Source organism: Falco biarmicus, chromosome 8 (genome assembly GCF_023638135.1).
Source record: "Falco biarmicus isolate bFalBia1 chromosome 8, bFalBia1.pri, whole genome shotgun sequence".
Taxonomy (NCBI): Eukaryota; Metazoa; Chordata; class Aves; order Falconiformes; family Falconidae; genus Falco; species Falco biarmicus.
Window position 1 is genome coordinate 35,869,382 of NC_079295.1, and position 17,286 is coordinate 35,886,667.

The 17,286-nt window shown below is 44.3% G+C and overlaps 1 protein-coding gene across 2 annotated transcripts; it reads right to left on the reverse strand.

Annotated features, from left to right (window-relative positions):
- Nucleotides 1–323: 323 nt before the first annotated feature.
- On the reverse strand, nucleotides 324–16,353 carry LYPD1 (LY6/PLAUR domain containing 1). 2 transcript variants are annotated; one of them, XM_056349071.1, is made up of 4 exons: nucleotides 15,851–16,353; nucleotides 14,850–14,907; nucleotides 14,619–14,756; nucleotides 324–559 (listed from the first exon to the last, which is right to left on the reverse strand). In XM_056349071.1, exons 2-4 carry the CDS (start codon nucleotides 14,863–14,865, stop codon nucleotides 324–326), a joined length of 390 nt encoding a protein of 129 aa, XP_056205046.1. In that variant the 5' UTR covers nucleotides 14,866–14,907; nucleotides 15,851–16,353. The 2 variants fall into 2 exon arrangements, with proteins under 2 accessions (XP_056205046.1, XP_056205045.1); XM_056349070.1 differs by lacking the exon at nucleotides 14,850–14,907 and having other exon boundaries at nucleotides 15,851–16,348.
- Nucleotides 16,354–17,286: the final 933 nt, after the last annotated feature.

The window sequence follows — 17,286 nt, forward strand, 5'->3', positions numbered from 1 at the left end:
TTAAAAACATGGAAATTAAAATGACCGAGGAATTGACTACATCTTAAACGGAGTAACACAGATGGATTTGTTTCCAGTTATGCAAAAAGAGCAGGAGTTCTGTATCCTGCTACTGGGATTTTTAGGTTGCACACTGGAAATCAATCTGCTAACTGAATTCAGTAGCTGCCAAAAATATCAGCCCCTCTCTCCCCACAACCACTGAACTTCCTTCGCTTGTTGACAGGGATTTGGAAACAAATTATTTGGAAAAAACCTGCAGTGTCTTTGAAGAAAGGAGGAGACAGAACAAACCGTGTCAGGGCAAAAAACTTCCTTGAAGTTTAGCAATAGAAAACCAACAGAGCCAATTTCAGGAGCAGAACTGTAGTTATCGCATGTGCCCTCGGCACCGCGCCAGAATTCCCTCTCTTCTTCGGCCGGGGCCCGTTGCAGAGTGGAGTGTTGCAGCAGCTGATGCAAACAGAGTTCACCTTCCCTGGAGAGCAAAAGGACTGGTACCCAGCAGAGGCTATCAGACACGCTGCCGAAGATGCGCAGGATTTGCGATACATGATTCCTGTGAACCAGAGCAAAGGTTACTCAGTCTGAGATGAACTCTGTTTTGCTTTACAACACCATTCATGCTTGAAAACTGTTGCACAGCCAGTTTACGTTTCCGAAGCAATGCCGGTGATTAAGCCAGACACCACAGCTGTGACACGGCTGACAGCTCCGCACTGCAGAAGCACAGTCACTCTGGTCTGGACTTTTATTTGATTCTGGTTGGAACCAAGTATCACAAACTTGATTTACATAATGTATATCAAACAATGCATTTTATAACCAGAATTCTTCATCTTTTGGAATACGCTGTTTGAATAGCTATAACTGAAATGCAGCTAGTTTGAAAATGACTTACATTTCTGTTGCTGAACATGTCTGAGTTGTTTAAGGTGTCTAGATAATTAGTTTTCTATGCTGTTAATTTCTTTTGAGTATTTTTGTCCCTTTTCTTGTTCCTTTGCCATACAGAAGCAAGTAACCCAGAGTAAAAGGAGAACTGCTATCAGCAAAACTTCCACACACACCCCTTTCTGTTTCTTTTAAAGAAAAACTAGAAGTACTGTCTTTGAAGCTTAATAGCCGCAACAACAAAAATTTCCATTTGTACAGAAATGGCTTTTCTGAGTTGAAAGTCTTCCCTTTTAAAGTGTAATTTAAATTAATCTAATTTAAATTAATAATCTAATTGAATTTATGGTTTCTCAGTTTGTTTTTACCTGAGAAAAAGTACGTTCCAATGCACATTACTGTTATTTTTAAATGATTTATAAAGGCTTTAAAATACATACTTGCATTTTCTCCTGTCACAGTGGAATACAGTTGTGGCAGTTCCACCTGCCATTAGTCTAAAATGTTCTTACAAGTGCTACAGTGAAGATTATGTGTTGGAAAAACATACACATAACACACAAACGGATGATAACGGTGGTTTGCTCATATTGCCTTGTGGTTACAGAAAGGGGTAAGTAGATCTAAGGATGATAAAATCACTGTTCCTTTGAATATGGGATTCTCAATTTTTTTCTTCTCAGGGCCATGAGAACAGGATTCCCTTGGAGAACAGTACCCCTGCATCCCCTAGCATGGCCCCACAATATTTTTTAATAGACTGTCATTGAGACTTTTCTTTGGAGAGAGTGAAGCAGGAACGTGACGGGTAGGTACTGACCTTACAGTACCTGCAGCTACTTGCTCCGTCCCTGGGGCCTTCAGAAGTGAGCACTGCAGCACCTGCCCTGTCCAGCAGTTACCGCTGCAGTGGCAACTGCCGCTGTGCTCCCAGGCGCTGCACAGAGCAGCAAAACACGGTGTGGGCTGTGCTCTGAAAGAAGGATTTCCTGTCCTCAGAGAATTTTAATTAAAGCAATTCTTTTATACTGTCACAACACTGCTCCCACCCCAACAATGCAGGGGTTTCCCTGTTTTGCATTCTCCCTCTGCAAATCTAAACTCTGAAACTTGTTTTAAGGCTATCTCTATCTAGTTATACTTAGGAAGAGAAGCCCTCCAGTCAGTGTTAAATCTGTCTCTGTCTCCAGTGAGGTTCAATCAATCAACACAGCAGGTAGAGCCTTTTCTCAAGGAGGAAGAGGAGCTACTGGCTGTTGGAGCTGTGACAGCAAAGGCACACAGATCAGGAGGCACAATCTTTATTACTACAGTCTGCAAAAAGAAGGGAGCTCTGTCTCTGTTGACAAACCACTGCTGTCAAAGAGCTTCAGCTGTGCTGCCACCGACTGGCTTACCATACTGAAATCTCAGCTGGTGTTTCCCACAAAGATCTGGTGCTTCCTCCATGTTTCTCCTGCAGTCTTCCAAGAGCTGAGGCAGATGTGACCCTTCCCATGACTATGATTAACTTTTTTTCTTCCCCTTCCCTCTTGAGAAGGGAATCCTTTATTCAGCAGAACTAGGCACAGCAATTGTTCTCCCATCTCTAACCCCTCTCCTCATCACACATTCCTTCCCTGCAGCTACAGCCACCCCCAAAGGTAGCCCTTCCTCAGTCCTCCGCATGCACAGCAGTGAATCTTGACTTTCCCCTGAAAGGCTTTTGTCATTGGCAGGTTTCCTATTCCCGTTGTTTTATAGATCACTCTCTTCCTGCCATTTCCTATACGCAGGATTCCTGCAAAGCCCTGTTTGCAATTCGAACTAGTAAGTAATTTATTAGTTTAGGTCCCTGAAATATCATATATTTTGCAGTTTTCCCATAGACTGGGAGACTAGAATTGTTCAGTGCTGTGAACAATTAGGTAATGCCCTCTGAGGCATGGTTTTCACCAGGCAACTCTAGGAGACCTCTCCTGCAAAAAAATTGAAATCCTGCAGCTTAATTCTGTGTGTTTACAACAGCTCTGTTCTCCAGGATAAATTCCACAGAATAACCCTGAGCTGGGAGCTCAAAGTCAAAAAAACACAATATTCCCGCACAGACTGAAGTTTTACAACTCAAACTTTCACGCACAGATGGACCACGTTCACACCTAAATAGAGAGAATAATCTAACTAGCAGTAAAATCCCATTATAATGCCTCTCCTGTGGCTTTTCTGTAAGTATGTCTTACACTCCCCAAATCATTGTTTATTCCCATTCCCAGCTCTAGTAATCTGAATTGTAGCAAGATTCTTTAGAATTAAAAAAAGTCAGCACTTCTATCAGGTTGTCTGTAGCTGCTTGGCTGAAGACGTGCCCTTCGCATCCAAGTTTCCCCCCCCCCCCCAAGTACTGATAGTCTTTTGAGCTTGCAAATCAGCCACTGTCATACACTAACTGCTTTCTGCGAAGCATCAGGTATGAACTAAGCTTGATCAGCACAGAAAGCCTGTGTTTCTCCTCTAATTCTGCAGTATTCTTATAGCAAGATACAACAAAAACGGGCATAGAAGACTGATGAAAAAAAGAGAATGTTAGCACTACAGGAGCAACATTTTTAAAACACTTCAGCCATGACTTCACTTTTTTTTTTTTTTTTTTTACCACGAGTGTGAAAAAGCAATGACACTTTAAGTACTATGAAAAAGAAAGGCAGGAAAAATACCCTTAAACCTTCTTCCTATCATATGATGATTCCAGTTTAATTGTGGTAGGAAATAAATTAGTACAACTGACTTCCATGGTTTGCTGCCAGGGACACTACCCTCCTTGCGCCAGCAAACAGGTTAACGTACTCGCGCTGCTGCAGTTCCCCCGTGGTGGCACCCGCTCTCTGCGTTACCTCCGGGGGCATCTCCTCAGACTCCACTCCTGCAGCGGTTTATGGTACTGCTGAGCCAGTTCTGAAACTACTTCTGAGCTCTTCCCGAATCATTTGCCACCAGCAGGCTGAACTACAGACAGTTCTTCAAAGTGGTTATCTGCCTCATAAGACTCATACCACAGACATAACTGCTAATTACCGGATATTCTTGCTTGAGCAATCAGCTTGATACATTCATTAACACATCACCTAGAAATATAATTGCAAACCTTTCCGGGAGCTTTTCTTCCACCTCAGATTGTTCCAAGTTGCTGGCTAGGCAAGGTGACTACACGTTTTACGCTGCTTTCACTGGGACAGGGTCACTCCCAGCTGCCTGCCCTCAGCAGTTTACATTTGTGCTCAATTAGTATGATTACTAATATAAAATTAATATATTTACTACCCAATCTCTTGATGGAGGAGTACTGAAAAATTTGTCCTTTTTCACAGATTCAGCAGCCCCTCAATGGCACTGTGGGTTATGCATGCATACGTGTCGGTACTATAATGATGTTTTACTATGAAGTACCTATTACTGACCATTTGATTTTCCGTCATTTTGGCTTCAGGGTTTGTGGGGTTGGCTGAAGGTGTAGTTCAGGTACAAGTACTGTTAAAGAAGAGGGGAGTACACAAGGCTAGAGTATCTGTGTGATAACGCAGTAGTGTTCCACGCCCTCTCCTTCCACATTGGGAAGGACTACTACAACTTTGGGCTTAAATCAGGCATTGAAAATTTACTCCTAGACGGAGCAACTTGCCTATCGTTACACCTCTCTTTACCCTACACGCGATCCTACATTTAGATAAGTTTCAAGGCCCAAACTACTATTTCTGCAGGATTTCTGCCTTATCCCATGCAATGAAGTGGTGTAAATCTCAAGGCTTTTCTATAGTTCCTGCTTGTAATACCGATTTTCTCACCTAGATCCATTCCATACACATGCCCCTCCCAGCCACCACGCTCAGCCCCTCCTGCTCAGCTGCAGTCGAGTCCTGTGCATCTGCACCCCAGCACTGCTTCAGCCACACGCAAATGCGTTCAGTCTCGACAGCAACAAACAATTCATGCTACAATTTGTTCAAATCCAACAGTGAGACTTCTTCCACCTACCCTGTCTGCAGAGCCCAGTACATGTTCTCTTGAATAACAGCTTAACTTGTTACTAGGACAACCACAAAAGGTGACATCACACCTACTTCCTACACTGGGTATATGCAGAAGGTACCAGAAGATGCAAGCTTTTTCTCTTACTGATTGAAAAGGATTGTATTAGGCACCTCCGATTCTTCTGTTACAGCAGGTACAGACACAAAAAAGAGTAAGTGCAAGCATGACGCTCCAACGTACGAGCCAACCATAATCCAAGCAGTGTGGGACTTCAGTTTATACCTGTACTCTCACAACTGTTCTTCAGCAAAATACATGGGGAGTGTCTGAAGCCAAGAGAGGCAACTGCGACACCACCTCCGAGACCAGTGACCTAATTTCTAAAAAACCCAGTCACCTTCCCACTCTATGACCCAACTACTCAGAAACTGCTTTCTGCAGTGGCACACCTCAGCAGGAAGCCGCAGCCCTCTGCTTCACCCCAGAAAGTCTACGGCCTCAGGGCCACAAAACTTAACTGGAAGCTTGACTCCAGTCAAGTAGATGATGTCACTTCACCCAATGGTAACTTTTCCAAGCCAAATGCTCTCTCTCATAGGCTATGACCCACACTCCTCATTTTTAAAGAAAGCTTGTGCTACGGTGCTTTGTATGTATCCAATTCCATAGGCATGCATGAAGTCAGATTTATCTCCTGCAACTCATTCCACAGATAACCGGTTTAGCAAAATCTTCTGTGCATACTCTGCATGTACCTGCTGCATCAAATCTTTCAGAGCATTAGAAGACAGTCTACACCCAGCTAGGGCCCGGGAACGAGGCATCCCTGAGCAGTCACAAAACTGCCTTTTCAAGACTGGACTAGGAGCTGGAGGCATACACAGAGCCATGGCTTCAGGCATGTTGGAACATTTTGCATCTTAAATAAGTTAGAAAGTTTGCAAGCACATCAAGACAAGCTTTGAGGTGTGCCATGACAACTTGTGAAGAATTTCCTTACTCAACTCTTTTAGATTTGGTCCTTAATCTTGCCCATCTCCCTCAAGAAAAGGTAGAAAACTGGCCACAGCGGACAATTCAGATTGTAGCACGCACAACCTATGAGAAGCCCCCAGAAGTTGTCCTAGCTTAGCGTTGGCACGCTTTCATGATTTGTATGTGTTGTTTTGGGTGTTCTCTTAATGTTGTTGTTCATAAAAACAAGCCTAAGGACTGTGTTTATGAACTGATACTCCCTCTTTGTTTTAATATTCTGAATAGTTTCAATTATCTTATTTCACTGAAACTTTCAGTTTTCTTGTCTTGGTGAATATACAGGTTTTCCTTCTAGTTGTCCTTAGACTTGATGTCCTGTCTGCCTATCCATGCTTCCTTTGTGATTTTGATTATATATTTTATCCCTTATTTCTTGCCCTGAACTGTCACTTTCAGCTACTGGAGTTATAAATGCTTTTCCATAACATCTGCTGAAATTTAAAATAAGAACTTATACTAGTGCAAGAACAACATGTAAACATTTAATATCCCTTTCTGAGGAACATAAAATACACACATGACTATTTCTGGATTTTACTGTATCAGCAATGCTCAAAATTGGGTTCAGTCATTCTATACACAGACAGGTTTCTAAATCATGTTTTTTAGTTTCCATATTAGGTTTTATGCCCATTTTTTTTATGGCTTCAGTGGTTTGGCTACAGTAATTGTCTATTTCTTAGCTAGTACCTGTACACATACATCATACAGTGACAGACTGCAAAAGGTCCTATTGTGATTTACTCAGTTTTCTAGAGAAAGTGATTAAAAATATTTTACCTAATAAAGGTCCTAAACATCTTAGAAGGTGACTGAATGTTGAAATGCAATCATTCTTCTGACATTGTGCTTCCCCAGTCCTTGATCCAGTCAGATCATGACTTTATTTGTTTAAAATATGAATTAAGCTTCCCCAACACAAATCCTTTGAACTACGATTGTAAACGCACTGTTAAAAACACAGTTTAAGCCAGTGTAATGTATAACCATACCCAACACAGCCTCTGTGTTTCATTTTACACTAACTCCTCCTATTCTTGTCATCTCAACTTTCTCTGGAGCTCACAAGTGGTTCAAATAATTTGCACCTTGCCAGAAACTTTATAATGAAATTTACTAATTGCCTTATAAACAGCTAATTAAATACTGTAAGCAACCATTATCAGTGTTTTTCAGCTGAAAAAAAAGAGGCACTAAAATTAAGAGAAATTGAAACGTATTGCAAAGCTATGTCACACACTTGCTGATTTTTAATCCTGTGTTCCAGGACTGCAGGTATTTCATCCCAGCCCCTCCCTTTGATGCATTTAGGAGACAAGATAAAAGTACATTCATGCTATTAGACTCTTCTAGAGTACACAAAATCTGTAAAAAAATAAACCAAAACAGAACACCCTACCACCAAACCCTATGTGGCTGAATTAGCATATTTTCATAATTTTCTATGAACTATTACTCAATATCATCACAAATTCTTCATAAATTGGCACTTTTAAAAAGTTGCATTTTTTTCCCCCCCTGAAACTAACAGGAGGCTTTTGACAATGAAAGACTGCTCTTCTCACTTTCCTGCTGACCCTAACTGACATGACATCTTGCAGAAATTAAATAATCTCAGAGGAAAACCGGACAATTGTTGACCAACAGAGGACAAGTGTTTGGATTACTCTTTGTAAGTCATGCCTTCTAAATCTGGTACTGGAAATATGACTCAAAACTGCATTGTTAATAATGTAAGTAACAGTATAAAGTAGCCTTTGTCACTGCTTGCAGCATCACAAAGTAGAAGCAAGGGATGAAACTGCTTAAAAATACATTGGCCAAGAAAGTTAAGTACAGCTGCTAATGGTGGCATTATCAAGTACCTTTTTAAAGCACAGAAGGCTACAAACCAGAAGTAAAAGCTCATCTTTCAACTGCATATCCAATTCTTCTGTTTTCTACTGTCCTTATTCATTTCTCTGCTTGCTGATGTGGGCTTACAGTCAAGGACTGGAACGTACAATCTTTCAGATGATGCTGGCTCACAGCATTCAATCTTCTGTACTTTCCTGATAAAGGTATCAAGATCTAAATGGCCTTGGATATCAAGATCTAAATATATTTGATCTTCTAGCAAGAGAGGTGAACTTAAGACGCCACAGTCCTTATGCCATTACAAATGTTAAAATGCTATAGCCTTGTAAAAAGTCCCATCAATAATTTTACATGTGAGTATTCTTGTTGTTTCTCACCAATTTCAGTGGAATGGCTCACATGTTTACACCTGCATGCCAGTACCTTTGAAATCCATTCAGCTTTTATATCTTTAGCTATTTTCATGCTTACAGTTTTACAGCCTGTTCAACTTCAGAGTAGGATTTGACTGGGTTTTATATTACTTTTTCCGCACTCAAAGACTCATTGGTAATTTTGCAAAATAGGTTATATCAAGTTTTCAAAAAAAAAAAATCCAGACTACAAAGGGAAAATGGAAACGAAAACAGTCTGGATTAATTAAAACATGCTTGCCAATGTTTTGATAAGGTCACCGAGAGCGAAGACAAGAGGTAGGGTCTTGAAAACAAGAAGGTTTTGGAAACACAGACTCATTTGTGTGTGAAATGTGATAGAAGGAGGTTTAAGAGACACCAGGCTGTGGGCACTGTATCATCACAAAATTCATTTGTATACCTTTCATACAAGTCTGAGAAATAAAATAATATAAAAAGCTATTGTCCATGTCCTGTGAAAAATGAAATTCACTGGACCAGATACCACAACTTCCTTAAAATAATACAGCCCTTCATCACTTCTGCACTTGGATCTTTGTCATGACTTTCAAGTCATAAACTGCTCCAACTGTTACCTCTGCTGTTGCTTTTCTATATTTAAAGGCAGCCGGAACCGCTATCTACTACATACAGTCTGTAATTTCTCCTTAGCTGATGCACATAGTTCAGTACATCCTGTATGTGGCTGGAAGTTTTCTAAGCAACCGCAAGACTGGAAGGAATCTACTAATAAGAAGACAGCCCTGGCATTTGAAAAAGTGTTTCTGAATGGTTATACAGCCACAGCTCCAAGTTTTCAGCGTACAATACAAATTAACAGCATTTAGTGTAAGTCTTTTATTGGGCACCAAAAATGAACTGGGTGTTTCCAATACTGGTTACTATGTCTTCATTTCATTGGGCACCTGGTAGCACTGGATAACCATGTTACAGGCAATAACTGTAACATGCCAAGTTTTTATTTATTTACTTATAATTCTCAATAAAGATTTATTATATTATGCTTTTTTAAATTAAAAAATACATTAAAAGCTCTTTTGAGTTATGGTGATATACTTTGACCAAAAGAAACAGCGCAGAAGAAAATAAAAATTTAAAAAACCACTGCCAGCTCAATGGATGTTTCTTACTGTTTCTAAGTGGATACTGGGGATGCAGCTATTACCTATAAAACTTTAATGCCTACAGTGATTCTGAAGACATTAAACTTTGTTTGATGTATTAATCATTTTGTCAATAAATGTACACCAGAGTATAATTTCCCCTCGATACAGGCATGCAATTAGTATTAGTACTAATGGATGCTACACATGAAAACACAAAGTATGTGCTTCTGTAATCCTTAACAGCCATACATGAAGCAACTTAATCATGCCAGGAACACCCTAAGATAAAAAGAGTAATAAGCACAGGTAAAGAATTTACCGTAGGCCAACTTATCACACAACTTAAGACACTGCCTTCCTCTGCCTGATAAAACAAATGACTGGGAAACCAATACTGAGAAAAGTTAAATAAACAAAATTATAATCCAACTCTGAGAAGATGATCTTCTTCATGATGTTCCCGTGCACTATGTTGAAGACACAATTACAGCAATTGTTTTAAATACACTGCAGGCTTATATACTATGTAAATACATTAAAAGTACCATTGTAAACCAACAAAATAAGAGAAGTTTCTCATTGTAGATTAATAGAAATAATGAGGTTGTTTCCCAATTTACTTGCAAAGGAAAATTTAGAAACAAATCTTAGTTTTATTTAGACAGATATTTTAAAATACCAGTCTTGCTACTGTGAGTCATTTTATTTTTCCTTGCAAAAGTACATTCACAACTACATTAGAGCACAAGGTATATTGTTCCAAACATACGCATAGGCGGGTTTATTTACAGAGACTTCTGAGAAATCTAGACTGGCTGCCTTCCTGGGCTGATTGTCTCATCCTTCATGCTTTATTCCTTTCTCATCTATTCACATTGCAAGTTTCGTTTTGCCTTAAGTAGGTTTTAGATCATCCTTTACACTTAGATAGTTCTTGCCTTCAGTAAAAGGTAAACTTCATTATCTGTGTGTTTTCTATGATCTATGTATAAAAGCATATATACAAACTCATCTACGTGTCATCAAGATATGTCATCTGATCCCGATGTACTGTGGGATTTCTTTCTTCCTACATACATTCCAAATACAAAGGAGCACTGATATTTCTGCTAGAAGTACATAGATAGGAAGGAGAGGGGCAAGGGGAAGAGGGGAATCTGCCATGGGTATTTCCACAAATCATCTGCAAGTGAAATTATTATAAGCAAGATCTTTGATCTTTTGTCAAACATTTCATTTACACACTCTTCAGACACCCATTTATCCAGCTGAAGAAAACACTAGAGATGTATCCTTTACGTTAGTTTCTGTGGGACAAAAATTACTTGGTCTAGTCTTCAGTGCCACTTTCTATTCTCACCATTCTTCCCTCTGAAGGAAGAAAGCACTGATTTTATTTTTTCTTAAAAAAGATTAAATTAAAAAATTAGTCTCTAAGATTTTGCATCTCAGATAAAATACTGTCTTGTCCTTCTGTATCTCCCACCAGAACAGAATGTTAACGTAACTGCATAAAACTTGCTCCGGCAAAATTTTAAAATCTAACTCTGCCTAAAGTGAGAAAAATATTTTGTCATTTACTTGACAGAGTCTCCAGTTCTGTGCACTGACAGATCCCCAAAGTGCAACTGAAATACAAACCGCCATAGCAAAGTGTGTGTTTGCAGGGGAGGCAGAATTACACAAGTTCCACATAATCACTTAATCAGATACATGCTTACATACTGCTCAGTTCTCAATTCATTTTAAGGTGTGCAATGGAGCAAACTTCTACCTGATGCTACAAACAGCGGAGATAAGACGCCTGCTGATCTAATTCAAAATATCAGTGGCTGGTATTTTAGTGACTCTTAGCCACTCGCATCAGAGGCTGTCACAGTAACAGCCACTTTTTAAGCTCTGGGTTAGGAACATGTCTATACTGCTGTTATCCTCACCTGAAGCCAGAAAGTACTTCTTAAGACTGGTTCACCAGATACTGAGATAATGTTCTGACAGAACACAGTGACATTTAAAGCACTAACCCTAATCTTACAGCAACTGAAGAGGAGTGGTTTGCTGAACTACGATCAGGCATAGGGAACTGTTTACAACACAAATGAAAAAACCTGCACGGGGTTGTAGTTCTCCACTGCATTTTTTATAGGAAGTTTAATACAGAAATGAAGCTGAATGAAGCTGAACCATAGAGCTGTCATTGCACGACTCAATGAACACTGACAAATACATACGAAAAAAAGTCAGTGGTTACACATAGGGGACCATATTGTAGGCACACCACAGAAAGTAAGTCGGGGCCCTCTTGACAGCAAAACACACACACAGATTAATGCACACTGCAAAGGAAGGGTGACTACAGCGATAGCTTACTGATTCAGACCATGAACTTTATCTCAAAATATTGCATTTAACATTTAAATAAGGTTTAGAACTTGAAACATTTTGCTCACTGACACAGCTATATTTTATTAAGGACAAAAATAGGTTAGTCTACAAAAATTAAATTAAACTTCTTTGGCTGTATCTAGTCAAGAGGAAAAACTCTAATTATGAGATTGTGCTGTCAAATAAATGCAAATTCACATCTTTCATATTCTGGGTTAAAAATTCAAACTCAAGTCTATTATAAATTAAAATCAATATTTGAAACATTTCAGGTTTCAGTGATAAGCAACAACCGAAAGAATCAAGTTATGAAATATACTGGTAGAAGTAGAATGAATTATTAAATAAAACTTGGGAGAATAAGGCATTTATATTATGCACATTTAAATATCAATTAGGAAAAAACCAATAAAAGATGATGAACTGAATCATCTGTTTTACAACCAATCCTCTATAGAATTGACTGAGGATAACACAGAAACTAAGCTTGCAATGCAAATTTCACTTGAAATAGGTTAAAATTCTGAATTTATTAACTAGCTGAAATTTACAATTGCTAAGCTTAAAATGAGTAAGGGCTGCATTTATAGAAGCAAACTAAATAAAATAGAACAGTGGTACCTGCTATGCACAGCATGCTAGTTACCTCCTAATGGGAAAATCCAAGGATCTGCTCCGAGACAACATAAAATTGTGCAGGGAAAAAAAAAAAACCACAAAACCCAACCAAAAACCAGCCGGAAGTTTCTTTTAAGAGTTCCCGATTTACTATATTGCAAACCAACTTCTGCACAGGAGTAAGGACAAGTTATGCATCAAGGTATGTCTAAAATCTATTACAACAGTAGCAGTTTGCATCTTCAAGTGTCACAGTCCCACTGCCCAGACTGCAGCCCGGCGGGCTAGCCTGAGGAGAGGTGCGTGGCCAAATCCCACCCCACACGTGGCTGTCTCTGAACACATCTGCAGGCGTGTGTGCGCACACCTGCAAGCCCACCTATCCAGAAGACTTGCGCTTTGATCTGCGAGGGGTTTACTTGACTGAAAACACTTTTCTAACATTCACCTGAAGGGAAGATTGCAGATACATTTCTGGAAAGCTGACACCGTCTGAGGCTGTACTGAAATGAAAACATGAAGGCACCAGGGAAGATATTTTTTAAAAAAACCCAAACAATGGTTAAGAATCGAATGAGAACGGACTTTTTTGTCTATGCCTACACGCCATGTTTACAGCCCTTCAAATCACCACAGCATCCATTCAAACCTATTAAAAGTACTATAGAAGCTGTGGTGCATGGAAGCTTCAGATAGCAAACCCTTCAAACATTCATTTAGTTACTCGGACTTTAAGAGTACCTTGCAAGCTGTAACTGTCTCCCAGCCCCACTACCTTTTCCAAGTAAACTTGAAATAAAATAATCCAGTAATATATAGCTTGAAAGAGATTAATCTTCCTTTAAACATATAGCTTTTTTTTTCTACACTGGAGAGCTTCTAAATATTTTACAGAAATTCAGTCACTGTGGATGGTGTTACCCACAATGAAACAAAGTGCCAGCAGTTCAGCTACTTTTGATAGGTAACAACTATTGATGTTATTTCTCTATGATTCTTAACGTAGTGATCCAAAACTAGCAGCACAAGTGGAACTGATTGATAAGCACTTTGAAAATACGAATGAATAGTTTCCTAATGCAAAGAGCCAATGTTACTGTTCAAGACGGACGGCTGCACACATTTGCTAGGTAGAGAGGGATCCTGCTGTTCTAAGAAAGGACAGACAGCTTGATTTATATGAACAGCGTAACAGTCCTCTCCATCAGTAAACTCCACGCTCTAAAGCACTGCCCTCAGCAGCAAGATGCGCAATCCTAGAGAGCAGCTTCCCCTTCAGTGAGCGTTCTGAAGTCCCAGCCTGTCTGCTGCCCCTTAAGCCTACCACTTGGTACAGAGGTCACATTTGTGTTGAGGCACACCAGCGAGCTACTGCTAGCGTGCCCTTTTTAACGCCCGGCATCGTAACGGCTGTCTGCAGTAAGAGCAGGACGCTACACGAACTCCAGCTCCCACCAGCACACTTCCTTGCCGCCCTACCCAGCCCAGAAGCCCCTGAGAAAAGCTCTAGTCTTCTACTCACATAGATGGCTACATAGCAATGCGGTGGTCTAAACAGAGACAGTTGTCTCTAAATTTCAAATGCCTTCCACAACGCTGAATAAAATAAAAGCATTTTATAACACAGCTCAGAAGACAATAGAGGCAAGACGCAGAATCACAGCTAGTTTTGTCTTGAACACATTTATCTCCAAATATGCTAACTTCAGTATTAATTACAGTAAGAGAACCCCCCCTTAGACTTAGAAAACTGGTATGGCAAATATATCCATTTGCACCCTTCTCTCCCACACCAAACTCCCAAAACATTCTTTTTATCCCTCTCTCTCTTTTCCTTGATGTTTTCTTTTATGGATGAAAGCAAAGATGACTACCCTTCCCTTAAGATGAACCTTCAGAGTATATGATTTGCTAGAGTAAATAAAAGAAAGGAGGGAATTACTAATTTAATGCTCTTCCATCTCTTGGGGGAAAAGCCCATGTAATTAACTGTAATGAGATTAAACTAACTTGTTGTTATTAATTTCCCAGTGCTGGGAAACTAAATCTGAGACCCATAAGACTGTGTATTAACAGCTTTATCAACATTTGGCTTGCATCCTTCAGTTTTACACCAATTTTAAAGGAAAATTATTAACTTCATTGAGTTGCAAAGTCACTCAGAAGTATAAGAAATAGAATCTGGTCCCTTTAGGTAGCGATGCCAGATTCATCTGTAGCTGAAGGCTGTGAATGGGCGGAGCCAAAAGCAACAAATACTATCCCACACAGGTAAAGAGAAGTATAATTATTAAATTCTTACCAAAACTTTTTTCCATTACTTCTTTCTGACACATATCTTGAACGTTCACTGTACAATTCACGATGAATTCTGGAGCTGAGCAATCATTATTTAGCTGGAACTCCTCACACTGGTAGCACTGTATTTGCAAACCCAAACCTGGAACAGATAGGATTTTGCTCAGGATAACAGTAATAATATTTTTTTAAAAAACCGACCAAACAATCAATACGTGCCAGAAATCTTCCTCACCTTTCCCTCCTTGCATTATGATGTTCTTAACTACCCAGCAGCTCAACAAAAGGGCGACCTTGACAAAAATAACGTAAAATCATCGCGGCGCCCACTCAGCTGAGGCTATGCCTTCTGTGCACAGCACCTGGTTAAGAAGCCGGCGCCTTTCCTCGCGGACTGCGGAGCGAACAGGCGGCGGCACCGCCGCTCCAGCCCTGCCCCCGGCGCAGCGTTGGGCGCGCTGCCGCCAGCAGGCGGCGGGGCTCCGGCACGGCACGGCACGGCACGGCACCCGCTGCCCCTCGCCCGCCTGGTCCGCCCTGGGGCTGCCCTCAGCGCGGCGGGCTAAAACTATCCGCGCTCCGGAGGGAGCAGCTCGGCTAACACATACACTTCGGCTCTTATCAGTGCCGACGGGTTTACTTAGGTACTAATTAATTAGAAATGACTTAATTACTATTTTGCCGTGCACAATTACAGCTGCATAGCATCCTTCACCTCCCTCCTTTTTCATGCAAACGAGATGCTCCGCACGGCTCGCCAAGAGCTGTTATTCCCAGCCCTCTGCTGGGCCCCGCGGCGCGGCAGCTGCCGGACCCCGTCGGGCAGCAGCGCCTCGTCCCGCAGCGGGTCCCCCGGCCCGCACCTCCCCTCGCTGGGCGCGCGGCGGCGGGACGGAGCCGCTCCCCTGCCCGCCCCCCGCCCGGGGCGCAGTGCGCGGCGGCGGCGGTCAGCAGGCGGCATCCTCCGGGGCCGCACCGGGTGCTGCGTGCGGAGCGCGCCGCGCCTCGCCCCGCGGGCGGCCAGCGCCGGGGACACCGGGCCGGAATGCGCCCTCGCCGGCGGCGGGGAGCTCTGCGGGCCGCGGGCAGGACGGCGGGCTTCGCTGCCCGGTTCCCGCGGAGTGCCTGGCGCCAGCTCCAGCTCCGTCGAGGGGCGGCGAGAGGACGAAGCATCCCCGCGGCCGCTGCGGGCAACGCCGCAGGTGCCTCCGGGGGGAACGGTGCGGAGCCCCTTACCTGGAGCCAGGCACAATCCCCAGAAAGTTGCAGCGACGAGGAAGAGCCGCATCCTCCCGGAGCCGCGGCCGCCGGGCTGGCGTGCAGTCGCGAAGGGGCATCAGAAGGAGCGAGGCAGCGGAGGCGCCGCGCACTTGTGCCGTTTCCCCGCCGCCTCCGCTGCCGGAGGGCGCCCCGGGAGCAGGCGGCGGAGCCCGCCCGGCTCCTGCCTAGCCCCGCGCCGCGCTCCAGCCTCGCCGGAGTTGAGCGCTGAGACTGGAAGAAACTGTACGAGAAGCGAGAGCGGGGGGGGGCGGCTCCCCCCTCCCTCCCCTAGCACCATGTGATGCCGGCGGAGCGGGGCGGAGATCCCCGCCAGCCGCCCCGCACCTTGCGTCGCCGGCGCGATCCGGCGACGGGGAAAGTTCAGCGAGGGAGAACATACCCCCGCTGCCCCCGCACGCCGCCCGGGGCCCGGCCCGCACCGCCCGCCCGGCGTGCGGCTCGCCCGGCGCTGCGGCGGGCTCCCGCGACCCCTGCCCGCCGGGGCTGCTGGCTCACCCCCAGCCCTCCGCCGCCGCTCCCGGGGCTGCGGCTGGGAGGCACGGGTGCCCGGCCCTGGCCGCCTCCGTTTTCCCGCCCGCCCGAAGCCCACAGGTGGCGGCCGGAACGCGCCCGCAGGGGAGTCGCCGGCCGGGCCCCGCTGCGAGGCGTCGCCCGCTGCGCCGCCCAGCCCAGCCCGCTTTCCCGGTGAGGGAGTGAGGGCAGGCCCGGCCCCACGCGCGGCCACTCACTCTGGCAGGCGCCGTCCTCTCCGCTCGGCCCCCCGAAAGGGAATTACAGAGATGGAGAAAGGAGCGCGGGGGCCGCCATGCCGCCCCCCCCCCCCCCCGCGGACGGGCGCACGGGCCAGTTCCGGAGGCGGCCGCGGCGGCCCCCGCCCGGGGTGCGTTGCCGGGGGCGGCAGCTGTGGCGGGGTGAGGGGGGAGCTGTGCTGAGGCGGCGCCCGCCCGGCCTGAGGGGAGGCGGCGGGACGGGGCGCGGCGCGCGGGCGAGGCGCCAAGGCGGGCGCGCGGGCGGGCCGCGTGCGGCGGGCGGGCTGTGGGAGCTGCAGCGCGTGCCCGCCCGCCGCGGGGTGACGCGGATCCCGCGCCGATGACCGCGTGCTGCTCTTGGGTCGCTCCGCGGCCTTATCCGCCAGTGAGCCAAGCTCCAGTTGCTTTCTAGCCGCCGCGTTACGAATGCATCTACGTGACCGAGTCCGGCCTGCAGGTGCGGGACTTTGGGAGGCGGGGAGAGCCGCCGGGCCCCCCCGCGCAGCACCGGCTCCTGCGCACACCCCTCCTCAAGCGCACACGTACCCAAGGGAAGTTTTATTTACGAAAGATGTTCCAATGAGAATTCCTTAAAAGTCGAAAAAGACGATGCAAGTTTACGGCGGAAATGACTTAAAATAT